A 24,992-nucleotide genomic window follows, 5' to 3' on the forward strand; every position below is an offset into this window, starting at 1 on the left:
GAACTTAGAAATTTATTTCCAAGTTCTCCTTGCATTTTTAGACTTACAAGTTGTATTCACTTTTACTTTTAATGCTCATGGTGTATTAACTACTTTTCTCTTTGTTTTGAAATCTGCTTTCCTAAAGTCTGTTAAGAATGGCCACAATTTCCTTTCTATAATTTTATAAAATCCAAATTTACATGGTACCATTCTCCCATTTTTTGAGGTTCTTTTATCTCTCTCTCCTCCTCCTCACATCTGTTATGTGACAGATGCTTTATATTCACTTATTATTTAATCTGTGTGATAATTCGATATATGTATTTGATTATTGCTCTATTATACCTGATGGGACTGAACTCACAGGGCTTAAAGAAATTGTCCTTTCCCCATATCTGTCTGACCTTAACACCTGTGGTCATTACCTGGGCTTTTTTACTTTATAACCATTGCTCTCTTTATTAATTACCTAATCCTATGTTCTTTATTCTCAAATCACATCAATTCTCTCAATCCACTGGGTGCTCTATGAATAAGTATTATCCCCATTTTCTGATGAGGCACCTGAAGTACAGAGCCTTTATGTAACTTGTTCAAGACTGCAAAGGCACTATTTATTTATTTATTTTTTAAAGATTTATTTATTTATTTCTCCCCCCGCAGTTGTCTGTTCTCTGTGTCCATTTGCTGTGTGTTCTTTGTCTGCTTCTGTTGTTGTCAGCGGCACGGGAATCTGTGTTTCTTTTTGTTGCAGCATCCTGTGTCAGCTCTCCCTGTGTGCGGCACCATTCCTGGGCAGGCTGCACTTTCTTTCGCGCTGGGCGGCTGTCCTTATGGGACGCACTCCTTGTGCGTGGGGCTCCCCTACACGGGGGACCTCTGCATGGCAGGGCACTCCTTGCGTGCATCAGCACTGCGCATGGGCCAGCTGCACACGGGTCAAGGAGGCCCTGGGTTTGAACCGCTGACCTCCCATGTGGTAGACGGACGCCCTATCCACTGGGCCAAGTCAGCTTCCCAAAGGCACTATTTAAAACCACACGTAAGTGTTGTCAATGCCTATGCTTCGCCTGCCACCCCACAGTAATTATAACTAGCTATTTCTTGTGAGATAAAAGGTCTAGAAAAAATAGTTTCCTTTCTTACTGATTCCTTTTTTGGATTCAGTTGTCAGCATGGAAATAAAAGGTTTTTTTGTAAGAAAAATTAGAGCAACTTTTGTAATCTTGTTTATTGTCTGAAGCCATTTTGGTGTATTATTTAACTTATTGCTTTAATATGTAACCAAAGTGCCCCCAAAATATCCTAAATGTTAAAATATTATCAGATAAACCAGATGTTTTTAAAGCATGGTCCCAGGATGCAAGAAAGGAAGAGTTCAGATGACACCCACAGGGTCCAAGAAGTTAGCCCTCTTTCCATAATAACAAGCCATTATTTGCTTTCTTCCTTCTCATTCTTTTATGAGTTTACAATGGAATAATTCAAAATGAATTGAAAGGAGAAGTAGATAGGAAAATCCAAAAGACTTCTCTTAATCCAAATATTTAAAAACTTAGCACAAGTACAAAATAAGGACTTGATTCTCAATATATTTTTGGAAAGCTTATTTTTCATAAAAATAAGCTGTTTATGTTAATATGAATGAGTTTATAGTTATTTAAAAATAAATAAATAGTTTTAATTCTAAATTTTCACTTCTAACGCAGTAAATATTAATAGACCTAACTCTTGTTTATAAGGAAATCTTGAGACAAAATGTTAATCACTGATATATAGTCATATATTATAAACAAGACCCTTCCTTTGTAGACTCTAATCTATTTACAGTAAGTTTTACTCCAGAGTTTTCTTTTAAAATACTTAGAATCAGTGGTGCTGGTGAGAAGGAGAACCAAGTTCTCTTAAGTGAGAAACTTGGGAGACTTAGTCATGTTAAAGCAATATGATGGTCTCAGAAAGGTTGACAGTGAAGGCAAGATTTTGTGCAAAATCACTGTTGATTTAAAAATGGTTGATATTAGATGCTCTGCCATTTTTCTTTGCCTATTCTTGTAGTTAAAAATTCAATCATGTTAGGTACCTTTCCTTAATTATTTTTCTATTCATCTCATTTATTCAACTAATATTTTATGAGAGCAGTCTCTTGCAAGGCTTCCTAGTCCCTGGATAATTTCAGAGTAAATATGAAAAAATCCTCCTCATGTCCATTTTTTTTTCCCGTAACTGTACAGGAAATGGCAAAGCTAAGATTCAATCTTATTGTACAACTAATGGAGCCAGGTTGTATATTTATCCATATAATTTTAACTCTTTACAACTAAAACATTAGTTCAACACACATTGAACTTTATTATGCACAAAAAATTCCCATTTACCTAAAGCAAGCTTCTATCTCATAAAGACATGTCTCCTCTCTAAATATTTTAAAACATAATGTAAATATGACTTTTAAGCTAAAATATAGAAAATTATTTTCCTTTGAACCTCTTCATTTGTTCATGCTCTGAGGGACTTGGCATTTAATGATAATGAAGATTAAATATATATATACATATATATATATGACATAATAAATACATATGTGGTGGATATGTGGTTATAACAACTTTTCTTTCTCTTTTAATAGATGTTAATAGCATACTCCATGACTTATGAATCTATGAATACTTCATTTTTCAATCTGAAGAGCAGCCATAATGTTTTCTTTATATTAATTTGCACCTCTTTAGATTTCCATAGAGGGCATGTCTAAAATTTATGTGCAGCATAAACACTTCTTTTAGTTAATTGTAGAAGTTTAGCACTGACTATATTTACAGCCCCATAGATATAACTGAAAATTTACATATTAAACAGAGTTGCTCTCTGGCATTGTTAAAGAAAACGATGTGTTCTTAATTATAACTTTAGTATAAATGTGCAAATGTTATTTACTGAAATATGAAGAGAAAATCTACTATGATGATGATAATGATGATAATGCAAAATGCATTAATCATGTTACAAAATTTTGTTCTTTTTATTTGACGATTTTATATTTAATGAGGCTTCTAAGTTAAAGTTTATTTCAATATGATGAAAATTCTAGACTTATAATTAGTTTCATCGTCACTTTAGGTGTTTTTAGGTGAATCAGAACTTCAGTATCAACAAAATTAAATTTCTGTCCTAAATTGAGGAAGTATATAATTATGCTTTCATAGTGATTAACTTTATTCCTAAAGTCAAATAGTGATTTATAGAGTACTAAATGAGTATATAATTTGACTTAATGAAAACAATTTGGTCAGTCGTTTACCAAGTTAACAAAATTATATTTTGTATTTTTAAAATATAAGTGTATCAAAAGCGAAAAATAATTAATCTCTTATGATATTTAAGGCTCTTGAAACAATAATTATCAATATTTCTCAATTCATATTTGTCCTTTTCTTAAGCAGTTTTAAGGATACTTAAAGCATAGTCCAAAATTAGAGTTGACAATTGCAAATACGAACCAACCAACACAGTAATAAAATCAATACTTACATTTCCCCTGAGGCCACTATTTACTGTTTGCTGCACCATTTCCTTAATGGAATGGCAGTTATGTTTGCAGAAACCTTGTAACTACCATTTTTATGTTTTAACTAAAAGCAGCTTTCTTGAAGAAGTATGATAAAGAAATTCTTGAGTTACTATTGAAAATTGTCACAACAGTTTAGTAGTTAATATGAGCACAGAGAAGACTGCTTTCTTTTGTGTGTGTGTGAACCTGGTAAATACTCTATATAGCATTTCACAGAGAACTGTATTTTGCTAATAATGGAATTATGACTTTTAAGTCTTCATTATGATAAACATTGTCTTAATATTAAAAAAATCTCCACTACGCAAAGGCAACATGCTTGGTTTAAATGTACACATGCAATTCTTAGGTTGCCTTTCACTCTTGGGTTGATGTTGACAGTGTTATGTAACTAGAAGGGAAGAGGGGTATGGGAGCTTGGCAGTTTATTTAACTCCACATAGTAAAATTATACTGAAAATGTGATTAATAAAATGACTATCTCATTTAGTTGATTTTTTTCCTTTTTTTTCATTGTTATCATTGGACAATATTTTCCCTTTTTTTGCTCATGATTTTGTATCATTTCTTATAGTGAAATGGCCTCAGAATGGAAATATATCTACCATTTCCACCATATTGATATGTTTTCATTTTTACTCTTTTATTGCATTTGAAATTATCTAATAGGCACTTCGTTTTAATTTTTAAAGCAGATTTACATTTTCTAGCATTTAATCAATGTTAAAAATAATTTATCTTCACATTACTTCTGATTTTGTCTAAGGATAATAATAGAGTAAGAATTATTCAAAGTAATTCAGATTTGAAGGATGCATTTTAGGTCCCAGAGTAATATGTGCATGGTAAAACTTTGTTTTTATTAATAATTGTGGAAACAAAAATAGCAAACAGAATTGTGTGAACAGAATTCAAGGCCTTTTTAGAGAACAAGTATTGAAACAGGATATTGAAAATAAAGGCCATTGGCCAACTCAGGTCTTTTTACATGATGATGTCAGCAACTATGTTGTGTGATAAAGCTGCAATATTTTCATGACAAAGAAAAATTCATATCCACATCTCTAATAAATGAAGGAGGAAACAAAGAAGTGTCCTTACTAGATTCATATATTCCCATCAGAACCATTGTACCTTGTCTCAAACTGTAAATATTGAGAGTAAGATGAGAATAAAAGTAGTGTTGCATCAAAATTAATCGCTGAAGTTATTACTTACGCCATCATACTTATTCCACATTCAGGCTTTTCATACAAAGCTTTGAAGAGCCCTACAGGACCAACCAAATGTAATTGATACAGAATCGTTGCTACAAAACAGCTGCAGTAACAAGGTGCTGCAGCTTTTACTTTAATCTACCTTTCTTTCTGAGAGTTTATTATGTTTTTGAATTAATTCTTTTTTAGATCTGGGAGCTATCCTTTTTATGGAAATTAATCTTTTTAGAAGATTTGTACTCTCTTTTTCAAACACTAATACATTCATTCAAGTATCCTATTATTCAGATCCAGCTGGCTTTTATCTGGCAATATTTACTTCAAAAAGCCAAGTTAAATGGTATCATAGATTAATTCTCAGGGCACAGGAAAGCTTTTTTAGAGAAAAAACATGATTTGGTAATTACTTGAAATATCATAATATAAATCACAGAACATGTCAAAAATGTGTTGTATAATCTGTCATAATAGGAAACTTCAAAAAGTTGTTTCATTGAAAAATGTGGTAGTCTGAGTCCTCCATAAATTTCCATTTCAGTCATGAATTATGTAATCCAAATTTTGCTTTGGATTTTAATAAACTATATCACGAAATTTAGGTTTGTGTTGTTTGTTCACACAAAGCAGTGAAACTTCAAAAGGGGCATTATCCACTGCTATCTCTTACATAAATCAAAGTGGAAATAAGACACATTTTACAATTCAATTTAAGATCCCACTGAGACAATAATGTTGCAAGCTGTGCATTTTGCAAAGTAATATAGTAATGTCTAGTTTGCATTTTTGAAAAACCAAATTAATCACACTTTATTGAATACGTTTGAGCAAACGTAAAATTCATCTATTATTAAAAACTTATGCAAGTAACACAAACTATATTTTATACATAAAGGACAAACTCATTTATTCATTAGGATAAAAACACGGGAAGTTTGCATTTTGTAACTATGAAAGAAATGACATTTGCAATTGGAGCTGTTTTGAATTTTGAAAAGCAGTCTATGCATAGTAATCTGCTTGAAAAGTTATTTTAGCACGTTAAAATTGTATCAGGTTTTTTAACTCTTACATGAGAATAGAATTTAATTTAAAAACTGTGGGATACTGAAAACAAAAATCTTTGAAGTAAGTGATGTACTTTAAAGAGACAACTCATACAAATAAACAGATTTCATATTATTTTACATTAATGAACCTGTAATAATGTAATCATTCTATGGTTTTGACCAAAAATATTAAAATCCCTCCCTGGGCAGAGTGAAGTCTTATTGTACTCTACTAATATATCAGGCTTAAGTAAATGACTACTATGTGTTTATAAATATTTGGGTGTACAATTCTAATCAGTATTATTTATAATATTGGACATCAAATTTTGTGGCACCATTTAAAATTATTATCTATGTGATATATATGCTATAGTGTTATTTTTGAGAGAACAGTATTGAGAAATTCTAATGAATTCACATGGTGAATAGTGAAGAATAAAAGAATAGTGGATAATAAGCCTTGGATGTTATTTTACTGGTGCGTATTTTCTATGCCAGGTTAGTAAATACTGCTTTTCTCTCTGCTGAAGTACAGTATTATGTATGATAAAAGTTACTTGAAGTGCTAGAAAATAGTAATACTCTACACAAAAATGTAGAAGTATTAAAACACATTAGCTAGAAAAAAGCAAACCAGACTTGTTACATTTCATAGACCTTACTATTAAATCTTGCATTATCTTGGAATAGTCCCTTTTCACCATCTCCAATTGGGTAACAGAGGAAGAGTTTAAAAAGTGTCCGTAACCTTGAATCAACCAAACATCCTATTTGCTTTACTGATAAGAAGTCTACATTGCTGACCCATATTCACTTCTACGTTGTAACCCTTTGTCAAGAAATAGTAAATTATAACTCTTTATGTGAAGGTTTCCAAACAAGATACAGATAGTTTTCCTTTTATTGGGAAAAAAGGAAACTACAGTACATATACAAAAATAACTCGTTTATAAGTCACTGAATTCAGATATGGTGAAGAGTATGCAGTAGCCACTCATCCTCACCCAACATAATTGTTTTGTCATATCTAGCTTTGGAAACTAATTTGTTCTTCAGTCATCTTCTTAGAAAGCTCTAATGATAGAGAAGACAAGATTCTCTCCCCCCAATTTTATCAATTTTCTAGTGTCATGAAATATGAGATTCAGGATTCCTGCTCTGGTCATATCACCGTCAGTGTGGTAGATGACAGAACTCTGGATTTTTATTCCTGATGATGAGTTCCTTCTCCTCCTTCTGACTATCTGATACATCACTTTAATCATATCTCTCTCCTGCCTAAGATGATGACCAAACTCATCATCCTGACAGCTGAGAACTTCCATAATCTGGACCTACCCAACCTAATTATCTTTGACTTTGGATGCTTTTCTAATATGTACTTTCTCCTCCAGTTAATCGAGCTACATAGCTGTCATCCAGGTCCACTGTTTTCATTTGTCTTTGCCTCGTTGCACAGTCTGCACAGTCCAGGAAGTTTCCTCAGTTGGGTGAAAGAGGATTTAGAGCCCCGGGTCAGGCAAACCAGTTCCAAGTCCAGTTCTTGTCCTAGAGAGCTCTGGGACCTCAAGCATGTCATTTAATCATTCTGCACCTCAGTTTTCTCATCTGTAAAATGAGGATTTTGGGCTTGATGATGCTGTCTTCCCCGCAGTCTTCTCTTATCACTCCATTTAAAAATACACACTCCCAACACACATACATGTGCACACATATACACACAAACACATAAACCTTCCCTTTCTCCCTTCCGGGATTGGTATTTTATCATTTAATGTACCATGTCCCTTTGTTAGTTTATTTGCTCATTATTTTCCATCCACTCCCGTCTAGAATGTAAACCCCATGAAAATAGAAATTTTTATATCCTTTGTCTACTGCTGTATCCCTAGTGCCTAAACAATGCTTAGCACATAATAGGTGTTCAATAGAGCTTAAAGGAATAAATTGTTGAAGAACTATTTCTAGGTCTATTTTATGCTATAGTACTTGTATGCTTTAAATACATACAGAAAAACATTGCATGAAGTGCAGTGAATTTAAATATAATTTATTGTTCTGTGGCTTATAAACTGTAAATTTCTTGGCATCTGGTTATCTTTATGTGATTATATCTTGATATTTTTTAAAAATGACATACATTTCCTGTCTCTTTATTATTTCTGTAGTGTTTTTCTATTTGATATGACTGTACAATAATCTTATAGTCTAGTGGTTTCTTCCCCCTTCTTCATTAAACATCCTCTTTAAGATTTTCAGTATGTACTTTTGTCTCCTCCTAATATATACTTTTTGGATAAATAGGAACATGAGCTTTTTTTCTTCAATCAGGAAGAGGTTTTCAAAGCCATCTGATTTCTTATCCAGAATTTAAGTAGATTTCCCTCATATGTACGTACATGAGAAACGCCACCATAGTAATTTACTCACTAAACTTTAAAAGTAATTTTTGCATTATTGTTTATTCAAAATTCCTTATACCAAAGTGCAAAGTGTACTCCAGATATATCTTTGAGAAAATCAACTCTTAAATGGAAGCCCGTAGGCAAATTTCAAAATTGGGGGGAGCAGGTGTGACTCAAACCATTGGGCCCCCACCTCCCACAAGGGTTGTCCTGGGCTCAGTTCCCATTGCCTCCTAAAGAATACAAGTAGACACCACAGTGAGCAGATGCCACAACCAGCAAGACTCAGTAACCAGCAAAGACACCACAATGAACAGATGCAGGAACGACTGCAATGAGCAGATGCTGCAACCAGCAAGGAGGGAGCAGGAGTGGCTCAAGCAGCTGGGCACTCACCTTGCACATGGCAGGTCCTGGGTTCGGTTCCTGGTGCATCCTAAAGGAGACCAGCAGACAGATGAGGGAGTCATTGGTGGGGGGGAGAGAGGGGGATGTAAATAAATACATAAGTACCTTTTTTTTTTATTTCAAAATTTATCAAAGAGAAAAACCAGTTTTGTACAGAGCATTTTGACTGAGGGAAGTTGCTCAGATATTTAACTTGTTTTAAAAAACTGTATTTTAGTCAGTTAGCTTAAGTCTTAGTTATTCGATATAATTTATTCTAATTAAGTAAAAGAACATGCCCTAAATGTAACAAGGTGTATTTAACCAGGTGACCACAAGTCTTAGGCCAGGTACATCTAAATGAGAACATCTCTGGACTGTTGAAGATGGTCATAATTCCTTGAGTAAATGAGATGAGATAATGTGTGTATTAGCAGTATAAGTGGAACCAGCAGTGCAATATTTTAATGCTGGAGGAGATACTGAAATTATTTAAAAGATTTTGTGATCACCAGGGAAAATAACATATAGTAATTTTATTACAGAGAATAATTTTTACAATTAAGTAGCTGTTTGTTGTTCAATAAATAAGTACCTACTGGCAGAAAATTATTTTACTAGAGAGATTTTTCTTTACACTGATAAAACCTGTGTTTAACACTTGATTTTGACCCTGAATCATGGTATGACCTTAGGTAGTTTGCAAAACCTCTCATTTTCTTCCTCGTTTATGTTATGGTTATAATGATTACACTAGATTTTTAAAATAAAAAATGAATAAGGATGTTTAAATTTTACTTCATATTGACCTAAGTGTGTTGATATTGTCAGAAAATCAATCCTCATTTCAAAGCACAGTTTCTAACCATTTTTCTTATTCTAATTTACATCGTCATCGGCAATCTACAAAAGTTTATTATATAATTTATTCACAGGAAAAAGCTTATTGTATATTTAATTCCCAAACTGGAGTTTAAAGGTAAAAATAAAATCATCCATATTCTGCTAATCTTAATAAATATCTTTTGCATTGCTAGCAACCAAAATTTTAGTGGCCATTTTGACCTTGTAAACCTCCTCCTTTGCCCATTCATGGAAAAACAATGAAAAATGCTTTGAAAGGGGTGTCTTCAATATATATAATAGAAGCTATAGGGAGAATGATTTGGTTTTGTATAAACAGTAGCTTTCAACAAGCCTGCCATCTACATGTCACCTACCACTATAACCTAACATCATTTCCATGGTCCTGAATATGTGCTGAGTTCTTGTCTGTGATATGCAGCCCCTCCATTTAAAGCCACCTTTCTCTACAACATTCTTAAGGGACCTTGCGATTACTGGATATAGTAGCCAATTATTGCATTATCCATTTGACTAATGGTACCCATTCAAATTGTGTTTACTTGTCTGTATTTGCTTTTGTGTGTGTGTGTCTCTGTTTAGGCTGTCTAACTTAAATAGTAGTTAGGATTGTTAAATCTTTAAATCCAGCCATAATGTTGTACATTCATTCAGTCATTCATTCAGTATTAATTTAAGGACCAAGATATGACAGGCATTTATGTTGATGATCTTTTTAAAAAATTTTTTTAAAGATTTATTTTATTTACTTATTTCTCACCACCCCCTCATTCTTTGCACTTGCTGTGTCTGTTATCTTCCCTGTTTCTTTAGGAGGCACTGGGAACTGAATCTGGGACTTCTGATTTGGGAAGGAGGCACTTAATCGCTTGAGCCACCTCTGTTCCCTGCTTTTGTTCTGTCACTCATTATGTTTTTTTCTTCTTGTGTCTCTTGTTGCATCAGCTTCCTGTGCCTGCCCATCACATCAGCTTGCTGTCTTGCTCATCTTCTTTAGGAGGTACCTGGAACCTCTGCTCCCTACTTTGTTGAGTCTCTCATTATGTTTTTCTTCTTGTGTCTCTTGTTGCATCATCTTGTTGTGTCAGCTTTCCATGCCTCCCTGTCATGCCATCTTGCTGTCTTCTTTAGGAGGCACCGGGAACCAAATCATGACCTCCCATATGGTAGGTGGGAGCTCAGTTACTTGATTCACATCCACTTCCTGATGATCTTTTTAAAAAGAAAATTTTTAGCTTGAAGTAAATGGAAAGACGTGAATACTAATGAAAAAACATTAAGGTTCCTATGTTCTAAGATTTAAATGTAATGTATTAACATATTAAATTGTAAGACTCATACACCAGTATTTACTTATTCCAACTGAGCTCCTCAGACATTTTGTTGTTGTTTGTTTAAATTATCCTGCCCAGCCCTCTTGGAACTTCTTCTGAGACTTATAGTAGAATTACACTTTTAGTAGAAATACCTCTATGCTTTCTATACCCTTTTATAGCACCATAACTTATTTTCAATAAATGTTTCCAAATTACTCTAGCGTGGGCATATGATCCTCTCCCAAAATTTCAGTCCCATATTTCTAACTTTTTGTTTTAAGTCTCTATTTGGCTATTCATGAAACATCTCATATTCAACAAATCTAAATTATCATCATAAAACCTGATCTTCCTCATAAGGATGATAAAGTCTGGATTTTGAATTCAGAATTCAGGATTCAAATTTTGGCTTTATCACTTACTAACTAACATTGGGACCTGGAGCAAGTTAAAGTAGTCTCACTAACACTAAAATAGATCTACCTCGGGTTTTCTAATGATTGATTGAGAAAGTACATGTAAAAGCTTAACACAATACCTGGTACCTTGAAAGTACATGATAAAAATTAGATATCATCATGATTACTCTATCTCATTCAATAAATCATACTGTCATACAACCAGTTGCTAATCTTGACACCTGAATCATCTTCCACATTTTATTTTCTTCATCTTCATTTGTAATCCAAATGATTACCAGGTTCTATTAATTTTATTTCTAAAATACTAAGCATATTTCCTTTTCTTCATCTTGTTATCTTTAATTCCAGTAAAAAGATAAAAGTTATGTGAAATTTTGTTATTTATGTGCCTCTCCCATCCATACTACACTTATCAATAATAAGGACTATATCTTATCTTTTTTGAATGGAACATTCATTAATGTTTACAACATGTTGGATGCAGCTCTCAGCTCAGAACACAGCTGAGCATTAATCTTACATTGTTACACTTTAAATATTTAAGATTCAAATACTATATAGAGAAGAACACAGTTTGGCATTTTTGCTCTAGTTAGCCTGGTGGTCCTTAACATTCTTATTTCTGGAAAAGTTTTTAGATTAGTTTTAGTCAGTTTTTACCCAGTGTATTCTCTAGAGACACCTTCATTAATTCATTTATCAAATATTAGTTGATCACCTACTATGTGCAGCACTGTACAAAATACTGGGAATACAATATGAGCAAAAGAGACACGGGACTGACCACATAGGGCTTACAGTAAAATAAGAAAGTTTGGGTTTTTGCCTTTAGAGAATGAGAAACAATTGAACTCCAAGCAGAGTAGTGACAGTGTAAGGTTGATGCTTAAAAGCAATGATGGTTCCCGAATCTCAGTACGGCAGTAGAGATAGAAACAGATGAGTTAGAAATAAATTACATGGATGAAATAAAGAGGGCATGAGAAGGAACATTGGTGGCCCACAGCATAAGAGGAGGAGGAAATAAGGATGATTCCCAGATTTCTGGCTTAAACAACTAGCTGATGTTATTCTATCATATTAACCAGTTTTAGGAAGAAGACAATTTAACACTTAAATCCATATATGTGAGAAATATCAAGGTAATTCTCATGAGCATGCCATCCCACCTATGAGGATTTCATGCATTTGGGAAATTCATTAGCAATTAAATTTTTTTTCTTTGATTTTTAAAGAAGCTTTAGATTATATAAATGTTACATAAAAAAAATAGAGAATTCCCACAGCCCCACCTCCTTCTTCTCTCACACTTTTCAACATTAACAACATCCTTCATTAGTGTGGTACATTAGTTGCAATTGATGAACAAATAGTGAAGCATTGTTTCTAACCATGGACTATTAGTTTACACTATAGTTTACTCTCTGTCCCACACAATTTTGTAGGTTTTGACAGTACATATATATAATGGCCTATATCCATCATTGCAATGTTAACAAGACAATTCCAGTATCATGAAAATGTCCCAATATTACACCTATTCTCCCCTCTCCTTCCCCTAGACCCTCTGGTGGCCACCACCTTTACATGAATGATGTAAGTTCTTCCATTGCTAGAGTAATAATAAATCTACAATAGAATAATAATAAGTCTACTTTAGTCCATTGTTCATTCCTCAATCTTGAGGATTTTTCAATAGCACTTTTGAACAAAGCAGCGAGAAGATTTTTCATCTTCAACATATATAATTGAAAACTTTAAGCATTATGTAAAATGATGGAAATTAAAATAGATTTCAACCTGTCATGGACAACACTTAAAATTGTTAATATTATATACCATGACAATGATTACTGACAGTAAATAAAGTATATTAACTTGAAATTTTACTTGGTATAATTGTAAATCTATAGAGAAATTACGCTATCCTTGGGGAGCAGAAATTCTGGTTTATTTGCCTAATGGAGAAATAATTTGATGTGGTAAAGTGGGAAAAGGTGGAAATAACAAAGGGTAAGAGATGTAAAATAAAAATAACCTAGAGATATTATACCAAATTGCTTTATATTGAAGAATGGTATAAATGTATTTTAAATTGGAAAGCTTAAATACGTTCCTAGTATGGTCAATGTACTTTATCTGTTAAATTATACTTAGGCTGTGGAAATTAATCAATCTGTTGCAATATCATAATTGCCATTTGCATTAATCACCCAAAGGGGTGCTGATGCAAAGTACCAGAACTCTGTTGGCTTTTATAAAGGGTATTTGTTTGCGGTAGAAGCTTACAGTTATGAGACTCTGAAGAGTCCTGCTCAAGGTACCATAAGAGGTACTTTCTCACCCAGTCTTTTTCCATGTGTTGATGCAAGATGGCGGGCAATGTCTGTGAGAGTTCACCTTTCCTCTTTCTTAGGATTCTGTGATCCCAGCTTCTTCCAATCTCAGCTGCAGGTTGGTATAAGGCTCATTTGTCTTCCATGGACTCATTTCTTTCTGCACTCAGCTGCTCTGTTCTCTTCACAGGGTCAGCCATAAAGTATCAGGTTCATCTCTCTTTTTGGGTCACAGGAACCTCTGTGTATCTTCTCTGTGTATCCTCTTCTCTTGCCTTATTGATTATCCCTTTATACAGCCCACCAAGGGGATGGGGACTCAACCTGCACAACCTAATGTGGTCTAATCAAAGCCCTAATCTTGACATAATTTAATCAAAGGCATCTCAGCTAAATCTAATACAAACAATGGGTTCTCACACTCAGAGAAACTGACCCATTTACAAACATAATATTTCTTTTTGGAATTCATAATACCAAACAGCCACACTACTAAATAGAAAGGTTTGACTCTTACTTAAAATCAGCTTATAATCGTTCTTAACAAGACATCCAAATATCCAGCCAATACAAATTAATCTGGCTCTTTCTTCTGTTATACTGGAGACTATGCAACTATTTACTTAGACTGAGTCTCTATTTGTTTGATTTTTGTTTGTTTGCTGTGCTTTATTTTGGGGATCTATTTTACCTGGTTAATACTTAGAGGATAATGTTAATGAGTTCACAGGCAGGCAGCAGCACCAAAAAGGAAAACATTTTTTCATATAATTATCTTTTTTCTTCACATAGTACTTGACCTTTTATTTTTATAGTAATGGCCTATTTTTTTTTTATTTTACTTTAAGTTGCATCAAAACTTTCTGGAATTTGGTATAAAATATGGGAAAATACATAAAGTAATGCACTTTATATAATAATTCATTTTGATAATTTTCAGGAGTTTAAAATCAATACTATTTAAAATTCAAACCATTATCACTTTAATTTTCTAGTGCTATTCTTGCTTTCCATTTTCCTGAAAGATTTGGGGGATATTTGTTTTTTAGTAATGTCTGCTATGCTTTAAGTATCCTTTTATATATTCCATGTGACATTAATGACACAAACTCTGATTTTACAATTTATTTCCTTATTCATTCTGGTTCAATGATTATTGACTATGGCTAAGAATATTAAAGCAAAATTTAAAAATTAAGCTGTTCTAATTTCCATTATGTCATGTGTCACCTGTCTTTGTGCAGTATAACTCATGAAACTTTTCAACAACATTGCAGAATATGTAGGTCAATAGAAATATCTCAAATAGGTGAAGGAAATAAACAAGTCACACAATTCTGATGAGTCTACAAATACTAATCACAACTAATATTATCAGTTTTACATATAAAAGAAAATGAATCAAAACAGCTCTGCATAGAAGAAAATATTACTTATAAAATAGAAGTCTCTTTCCATAGCAAGAGTTTCAAATTCTTCATTAATAAATATTTGGCACTCAGGTAACAGAACAATAGTCATATATATATGACTATTTTGGGGAAAGTAACATATATAACTATATATATATGATTATTTTGGGAAAAGTGACATATTTCCTTAAATGACTCATACTTATAGGTAGTGGAAAAGTTAGAATCCATGACAATACCATTCTTCTCTAAGAAGAAAAATCAGTGGATGTCAGAAGATAAGCTAAGCAGGGTTGGTTACATAACAGCCAATCAGTTCTATTTTCCTCCAGCAATTCCAGATCAAATATGTTGTATATACAATCAAATATAAGTTGTAGACTTTGGAAATGGTCTGCTCTGGAGTGCGTCTTTGCAACATCAGTTAGGAGGTACTTGTGGTTTTCTCCTTGCTGAACCACTGTGCTTAAACTGGAACATTCTACATTTCACTCCTAAATAATTGTACCCGTAAAAGGCTGAATCTTACTCATTTTAAAATAAGCAATCTGATGAAATTGCACCAAAACACCAGAAGATCTTGATGTGTAAATAAGTAAAAGGTCGATCAGCAGGGCTCAGATAGTTTTCTAAAACAGATTTAAAGATTCCATTATGAGTAGCAGGCTATGTACTGTGTACTATATGGGAGGTGCAGGGTTCGATTCCCGGGACTTCCTGGTGAAGGCAAGTTAGCCTGTGTGGCGAACTGGCCCCAGCAGAGAGCTGGCCCCAGCAGAGAGGTGGCCCCTGAGGAGCGCTGGCCAATGTGGCGAGCTGGCCTGAGTATAGTGCTGGCCTGCGTAGGATTGCTGTACCTTGCGGCAAGCTGGTCTGAGCGGAGAACTGGTGCAACAAGATGATGCAATAAAAAGAGACAGAGGAGAGACAATAAAAATGCAGCTGAGGGAGCTGAGGTGGCAGAAGAAACTGAACACTTCTTTCCCACTCTGGAAGGTCCCAGGATTGGTTCCGGGTGCTGCCCAAAGAGAAGATAAGCAGACACAGAAAAATGCACAGCTAACGGACACGAAGAGCAGACAATGAGGGGTGGGGAGGAGGGTGTGGGGAAATAAAATAAAAAATAAAAAAGATTACATTACAATAACTCTTGAGAGGACTGTTTCTGTATTTATGCACAATACTATCATTTTTTATCTTGTTTTTTATTAGGGCAAATTTAATGCAATAAAGGATATTTTTTTCTCACCTAACTCTGAAGTAACAGCTGAACATCTGTAGCACTGTTGACTAGTGTTCACTTTTATTCAGTAGTCTCGTTTCCATTGTTAAGATGGAGTTGACATCCTTCTAAGTGGTCTCCAATGGTGTGGCGTAAATGCCTGCTCGTGCTGGCATTTTCATTGTAAGCGAATCTTGACAATGTCAGGTTCCCATCACAGTCTATCAGTGTCACTCACTCAGCAGGGGTGTGACCCTTAGTCCCTTTGAGCTTTGCCTTCTTTATCAGGGTCAGCCTTTGAGAAATCTGAGCAAATAGTTACATGTCACCTATGTATAAAGGATACTTAGATTTGAATATACTTTTACTGTTTTAATGCATGATAGTTTAAAAGGTATCTGTTTTTTAGACATAATTTAAATTTTATGTTTAATTATCTTATATACACTCTATTAAAAATTCACCTAAAAATTCTGTGGGAACTGTTCCTCACTGGGTATATTTAGGAATGAAAGGAATGAATTCAATAATTAAATATAACAGTTAGGTTACACTTATAACTGCTGCTACTCATAGACGTAACTCAAAACTGTTTTTTTTTTTTTTAAATCAAAAAGAAACAGTAACAATATCCTTTTCAAAAATTTCCCATTCCTTTTCTACCTGAAAATTGTGTTTCAAAAATCTGAAATGATCTTCTTTTGGCTAATAATAATCTCTACATTTAATCATTATTTAATTTTTTATTAATGATCATCTTTTTTTCTTTGAACTTCTGCCTAAATAGATCATTTAATGTTTCAGCACATTTGTTAAATAACATTTCACATGTTGAACATTCACATATCTTTACCTTTTTTTCAGCTCATTTCTAAGTTCCAGTTACTAAAATTTGATGTATAATATAGCTGCATTTATGGTTGGTTCTATGGACTATGCTTATGTGACAAAATATTGCATAAAACTTTTCCTGTGGTGGCATAGAAGAACAAGAGTTATCAGGTTTTCTTCATTTTAAACAAAGCCCCAAACAGCTGTTACTTATTAATAGCAGCTGAACCAGTTTTGCTATCTTGACTTAACTATCACTCCAGATTCTGTGTACCTCCTCCTCTGTTACCAAGAGTAGGCAACCGTGAGGAGAGAGGATTTGAAGCAATCATTACCTTGGAGAGGGAAGACTGGGGCTCAGTAATCCCCTTTGGAGTGTACTTCCTCGCCATCAAGGAACCTGAGGGCAGCTCCAAGGGAACGACTCAGGATTTCAGATGCTTCCGCCTCATTTCGTAGCTGGATATCTGCTTTGATGTGAACTGCTGATCTGCTTTCTGTACACATTTGAGACGGAAGGAAAAGAATTGGGGAGAGCAAGCAGGGTGGAGAGAGTGGACGTCATCCAGAACAGGACCTGGCCAGGAGAAAGGCATTTGTATCAGGAGGCAATGGGAAGGGAGCTTAGAAGAGCGTTAAACTAGAGGCGATTTCCGCTATCAGGGAATCAGGCACTGGTAGATACCCGGTAAGCCCCCCAGAAAGGATCAGACATTACTTGGGAGATAGTTGGCATTTAGGCGCCTGCCCCATAGAAGACAGCAATGGCCTGTTAGAATGAGACATAGCCATAGAAATGGCAGTGCAGGAGGGCATTCAGCAAGATCCAGTTAGGCAAGGTTAGCACATTATTTCAGACTATATAAATGCACACAATAGTTTTTAACTGAACATAAAATTGGTTAGGTATTTACTTCAGTTTTTCTTCTTACATTCGTGAACCCATTTACATCTGGCAGCTGCAAGTCTGCATTTGTCTGTAGCCCTCCAGAATCTCACCATAGCATTAGTAGCTGGGTTCCCTGGGGTTCCTGGTGCTTGTGTTTGTATTTCACTGGATTTCATCATATCTCAGCTGCCTGTATGTTCTGCTATTAACATTTCAGATCTTCTTATACCTGTGGGGTTGTTTGGCCCGAGACCTGCTCTAGTACTCCTAATTGTCTATGTTTAGAAATAGGTACGGGAGATCCTCCCCTCCTTATCTGCCCCCAGCTTTAAAGCATGACTACAGATTGTGAACAAGCAAAGCACTTGATGCGGTATTTCAGTCTTTTCTTGAGCGCATGCCTATTTTCCTTGGCTTTCCTCTATTTTATATTTTTATCATATTTATGAGGTTTTCTTTTTATAGTCATTTTTTAATTGTCTTTTTAAAAAAGAAACATAGATCACAAAAAATGTTACATTAAAAAATGTAAGAGGTTCCCATATGCCCCACACTTTACACCCCACTCCTCCCACATCAACAACCTCTTTCATCATTGTGGCACATTCATTGCATTTAGTGAATACATTTTGGAGCACTGCTACAATGCATAGATTATAGTTTATATTGTAGTTTACACTGTCTCCCAGTCCATTCAGTGGGTTATAGCAGGATATAAAATGTCCAGCATCTGTCTCTGCACTATCATTTAGGGCAACTCCAAGTCCCAAAAATGCCCCCATATCACATCTCTTCTTCCTTCTTCCTGCCCTCAGCAACTACCATGTCCACCATCTCCACATCAATGATACAATTTCTTCCATTGCTAGAGTCACAATAGTTCTATTGTAGAATACCAGTAAGTCCACTCTAACCCATATTTTATTCCTCCATCCTGTGGCCCCTGGGATGGTCAAGTCCACTCTACCTCTAAATCGAAAGGAGGCTTAGATCCCACATGACTGTTAAATATAATTCTCCTGCTTGCAGTTGTAGGCACTTTCAGTTCTCTGTGTGGTGGATGACCATCTTCACCTCCCCGTTAGCTGACCTGAGTAAGTCCAACGAACCGGCAAGTAGGAGTTGCAACTCTGCTGAGGCTCAGGACCCAGCTGGCACATGGCCAGTCCAGAGATTCAAGTCTCCTGAGTACACACCAACCCCAGTGCCAACCACAGGTTCAGTAAAATTGTCAGAAGAGGCATGTGTAGAAAGGTCACATCTGAGTCCAACTACATCACACTCAGTAGCATGAATTCCAAAGGAGGACCCACTGACAAGGCACTGAACTCCAGAGCCATTTGCCATGACTGTAGAACCTGTATGTCTCCATAGACCTCAGGAGTACCAGTAGTTGATGTTGTATCTACTTTGGCTGTCTCTGGGATCCTGCTGAGACATGTGTAAACATGACCCCTCTCATAACCTCCTGACTCATTCTGAAGTCTCTTAGCCATATAAACTCATTTGTCTTTACCATTTCCCCCTTTTATTCAAGGTCTTTTTTCTAGTTACATCACCAGCTGGTGCTTGGCACCAGGGAGGCTCATCCCTAGGAATCATGTCCCATGCTGGGGGGAAGGCAATGCATTTACATGCTGAGTTTGGCTTAGAGAGTGGCCACATTTGAGCAACATGGAGGTTCTCAGGAAGTAACTCTTAGGCACTCTGCAGCTCTAGACCTAGTTGAAATCTCAGGCACACAAGCTCATAAGCATAGTCATCAGTATCAAGGGCTCATGATTGGATCATCCTTCTTCACTGGTCTTTGCCCTTGCACTTCAGGGATTGTTGCTGTTCCATTGGGGAATGTGACAGAGCTCCCCTAGCTAGGAACTCAGCACTCCCTCAGTTGTCATTTGTAACTCTGACTACTATGAAAATGCTCAATGAATATCTGAACATTTTTATATACCCTATATATATGCCCTGGAGAACTCCCTCCCAAACATGTGTCCCCCATCAATAACACCCTACACCAGTGTTCCTCCCCTGCCATAGTTGAACCTCTCTTCTTAAAAAATGAAGCCTAATATATTGCCAAATTCAATTAGTAGGAAAATGAAATAGTAATGATAGGTTTAAAGATTAGAAATAGAATACATAATAATTTAGAAAAACTAAAAGTAAAAATTATATTGGGGTATAAAAAATGGAAAATATCATAAAACTTTGTTTTCGATGTTTTGCCTTTCATCACTGTAATTGGTGTTGCCCAGTATGTACAGTGGCAAGGCAGTTTCTTTCATTCCTTCCTCAGTGTCTACATCCTTTTTTTTTTTTTTAATTTTGTCTTCAAAAAGTTTTAGATCACAGTAAAACATAGTCACATATACAATATAGGGGACTCCCATATATCCAACATCAAACCCTTTTCCCCCTTCCCCAGCAATGATCTTTTTACATGTTCATGTTAGTTTTTATATAAATGCCTCAACCCTTTATTGTAATATATATTCATTGAGGATACTATGGCTATATCAGATTCATCTTTTTATTTCACAGAGATGTCTAAGAAACTGGTTCTACAAGAATGGTGGAGAAGAAATGAATAGGTCCTTTTTTGTTTCTAGCTCACCCTAACAGATACTAGGATTTTTTCTACACATTGAATCTTCTACTTCCTCTTGCAGGTTTTCAAAGTCTTAATAGGAAACATTAATCTTAAAGGTATATATGTTTGTATATATATTTGTGTGCAGGCATCATATGCAAATATTGACATAACTCTAAAAATATTGACTTAAACTAAAAATCTTAAAATTATACATTTAATAACTATGGGCATGTCTTGTTCTGGAGTGGCCTATTTTCAACTCTTATTTATTCATGCTAATAGAGGGAAAGGATGTCATAAATAATGCAAAAATCACTTACAGCTGACTTAGTTATATATTGTATATTTTTCATCAGACTTAGTTTCTTAATTGTTTGCTCTGTTTATTGCCCAAGTGAGCTAACATCATAAGTATCTGACAAATGATGACCGGCAGAGATGGCTAGGAGCATTCTATGTTGTAGGAAAATTGTATCTAGTATTAGAATCTTTCTGTGGAAATTTCACATAGGGATGATTGATATTTATCCTTACACAAGGAACTGATATCCTGTGATGCTAGAGATATGAAAATAGTGTTTTGTCTATTATATGTTTTCAGGAAGATTTAATCAGAATTTTGGCTTAATATTTGTATTTTGATAATGCAAAAATAGAATTATAGTGTATCTCAGCCAAGATGAGAAGTAACTTCTCATTTATTCACTGGTAAACAGGGTTCAAATAAATAAAAGAAAAAAATTAGTTCAAGTGCACTGGAAAACAAAAGTAAGTAATAAAAATAGACAAAATGCAAACTGAATCCAAAATAATTAATGTATTTTTCCATACTTCATATGTAAGGTATTCATCCTCAGGTATGCAATCTACTATGAAAATGTAATCTTTATATTTACTCTATAATTTAAGTGAAGTATTACATGTAGAGAAAATCACCTATTATTTATAAGTTGCCAACGCGATTCCCATATTTGAGTAATGTTTATTCCAATGTGTTATTTCTGTGTTCAAAGTTAGTGATTGTGCCTCAATTCTAGTTTCAACTGCCAATTTCAAACTGTAAAATTACTGCTGAATCATAAAATTTAACCATATAAAATTTCTCAGATATGATGGCTTTAATATGTAATGAAAAGTTTTGCACTTATTTTGGTAAAGGAAATGTAAATTGAAGATGTTTAAAATGCTTTGACACTGAATCTGGATATCATAGATTAGAAACATTCATATTTTTATAGTTTTTGCATGTTTGACTAGTACCTTGGTACAAGTGTTCAAAAAGAGAAAGGAGTTGAAAAGTAAAGTGTATAAATTTGTGAATATGAAAATGAACTTTTATATCCCAGTATAGGCACAAGCTGGAGAAATTTCTTTTATGTGAGTCATATCAGTATTAAGCCATAAACTTTTTCTTCACCAAAAGCTGTCATGGTTTCTTGTAAAATAATAAAGATAATAAAGATATCCATTTTAATTGATTCTTTTCATTGTTTAATAAAATTGCTTTGTTTGATTGCTGAAGAATTTGAATTGAGTTTTCATTACCCACTTCTGAACAATTTACTCTACGATCCAGACAGTACTGAGGTAATGAGTTTGAATTTATATTGAACCTTAACTGTCTTCATGAAGTAAATGGAAAAAAATCATGGCAGTAACTAAGTATTCTTCATTAAAAACTATGTCGTAGAGATTTTACAATGAGGCTTTTAACAGAGCTAAAGGATTTAAATTGGAGTTTTACCAACTTTGCTGTTTCCATACATATCATATAAAAATATGGTTTCTTTTATTTCCTTCCTTATTTTAAAGAAATAAAGAACTCAGAAGCAGACAGAGACAAACATTACAGATTTTTCTTTTGTGTGCATAGCTTGTATATTCAACAATTTAGTTTAAAAATAATTTAATGATTAATTCATTTAATTTGGGGTCATGTCTAAATTGAAAGGATTTATAAACACCTTTGAGTATCTGTTAAGGCAGGGGGTCTTAACAAATGTTCCATGAGCTTGAATTTAAATTTAAAAAAAAACATTCTTCTGGGGATGTGTTGGTGTGGGTGTGATATATTTATTAAATAATACACAGTATAGTGTGGACTTTGTAAGGGGTCCATGATTTTCACCTGATTGGCAAAGGGGTCCATGGAACAAAAAAGGTTCAGAACCCCTGTGTTAAGGCATAGCAAGATCGAGCTAAATCTAAGACATTGTCACCAACATGGAAATACAGGCCCTCAAATGTAGTATTTTGACTTTAGCATTGACATTGCCACAATCATAAATTTATGCTTCTCTTTAGTTAAAAACAAATGACATAGTTATTGACACATATATACATCTTTAATTTATTGCTTTGACAATGTTATGAAGTTATCTTTGGGTTTTCTGTACAATGTGCAGCCAAGTTGAGCATTTAATGATTCCACGTTTAGGATTTCCTATAGAATAAAGTTAGGTACTTTAACTCCAAATGGTGATCAGGGTACCATTTACTACAAGGATAATTTTGCATTCTATAATCGTCATCGTGCCTAAGTTCCAAGGAGTAATTAATTCTCTAGGTATACTGTAAAGCCCATTTTATATTAAAATGTGCAGTCAAATAGGATTAGACTCCATGAATAGATTAAATGTTGTAGAAATATTATTTTTTAAAAGTTGAGGGGATCATATTTAAGAAATATGAAAACTAAAAGAAAATACATTCGGGAGAAATTTACTTACTTCAGTATTTTCTTCCCCTGGAAATCACTTTAGTTTGCCCATCTCCAAATGTGATGTACTTTTTAAAACCTCATTTCATATTAATCAGTAGAAAATTTGGAATAATATCGTATCCAAATAATTTATATTCATTCCCCACAGGCAGCAGTGATGGTTCTTGGGATAAGGAAACACTGCACTCTCCCCCCACCCAGGGATCTCAGGCTTCTGTTACCCACCCCTGCATGTCTGGAGCGTATAGCCTTCCACTTAGTCATCCTTTCAACCATCTTCAGCACAGCCACCTTCTGCCAAATGGTACGATGGCATTTTTTAGCACTACAAATGGTAGTTTTCAAAAATATTTCTGTAATTACCAAATAGTAAAGCAGGGCATAGTAAAGAGATATGCTGTGTTTAGATAATAATTGTGATAAGTTAGAGGAAACCGTAGTGTTTAAAGCAAGATTTAGACTGATCTGAAGAATAATGAAGCAAAAATTGACCATTTGTATTAAACACATGAGGAGTGGTGATGGAATACACTCCAGCACCAAGCTAGTAAGCTTTAAGCCTAACTTCCCTGAGTGGTGAGTGGGTGTTGTGGCATACATTGAGGAGAAATACTTTACCTTTGAGTGTGATTATTTCAACGTTTTGTTTGCTTCAGTTTTTAATGATTTATGTTTTTAATGATTGTCATAAATGAGATTTTACTGTGTTTCGTAGTTTTATTTGGAACAGAGCAATGATGATATATGTATATTTTTTATAGGACTGGAACTTCCTTTTATGATGATGCCCCACCCTCTAATTCCTGTCAGCCTACCTCCAGCATCTGTTACCATGGCAATGAGCCAGATGAACCACCTCAGCACCATTGCAAATATGGCAGCCGCAGCACAAGTTCAGAGCCCCCCATCCAGAGTTGAAACATCTGTTATAAAGGTAATTGTTTTCTCCCACAATTGTTTGGGCTGGCTCACTCTGAGCCACCATCTCTTAATTTGTCTTTCTTTTTACTCAGGTACTTTTCAGTTCTGAAAAATTAACATAGGAACTAGATAGATCATAAGAAAAATGACTTGTGGTAATTAGCCCCTGGGGTACAATATTCAGGCAGGCTAGGGTGATTTTAAGTTCTCTATTATATCTGTTGAGAGTGAGATGAAAATAGGAAGTTAAATGATGTATTTCAAATTATGTTTGTGCTTATATGTATTGTTATATGTGTGTGAAGTGTTACAAGCTATAAAATGTGGATTGTTTTCAGAAGACCAGAAGGATAAATTTTGGTTCTGCCATTTGTAAGCTTAGGGAATAAATCAATCATTCTGATTCTCTATTTCTACAACTAAATAGTGGATAATACTGTGTGGATGTAAGAATTAAATGAGATAATACAATCAAGCATACTTTGCAAATCCAAAAGTGCACTGTGAATGAAAGGTGACATTATTGTTACACAAACATCATAGATGAGTGAATAAACACAATTCTCTCTTCTCTCATATTATTTCATGCAAGGTATTTAAATCATAAAGTACTGTAACTGCATTCTCAGATTAGCTGAAAAATAAATAATAAAAAAGAAAATTAAATAAAATTATTAATTTTAAAATTAAAGATAATTCATGTCAACTTAATCTTATTTGACATAATCATTACCTTGTTTTTCTGAATATAAGATACTTGCATTTAGGACACCTCCCTGGAGGTCTTATGCAAAAAACATTTTACTGCTTTCATAGAATGTTGAGTAATATGCAAGGAGGTATTTTTCAT

General features: G+C 34.3%; 1 protein-coding gene across 2 annotated transcripts in view; it reads left to right on the forward strand.

Annotated features, from left to right (window-relative positions):
- Nucleotides 1–24,992, forward strand: part of DACH1 (dachshund family transcription factor 1) — a 422,811-nt gene that overhangs the window by 262,854 nt on the left and 134,965 nt on the right. The window contains exons 4-5 of one of the 2 annotated variants that reach the window (XM_004468151.5): nt 23,370–23,525; nt 23,983–24,155. In XM_004468151.5, coding sequence (XP_004468208.2) covers nt 23,370–23,525; nt 23,983–24,155 — 329 coding nt within the window. The remainder of the gene's footprint in view (nt 1–23,369; nt 23,526–23,982; nt 24,156–24,992) is intronic. The other variant, XM_058276592.2, reaches the window with a different exon arrangement.

Source organism: Dasypus novemcinctus, chromosome 15 (genome assembly GCF_030445035.2).
Source record: "Dasypus novemcinctus isolate mDasNov1 chromosome 15, mDasNov1.1.hap2, whole genome shotgun sequence".
NCBI classification, from domain to species: domain Eukaryota; kingdom Metazoa; phylum Chordata; class Mammalia; order Cingulata; family Dasypodidae; genus Dasypus; species Dasypus novemcinctus.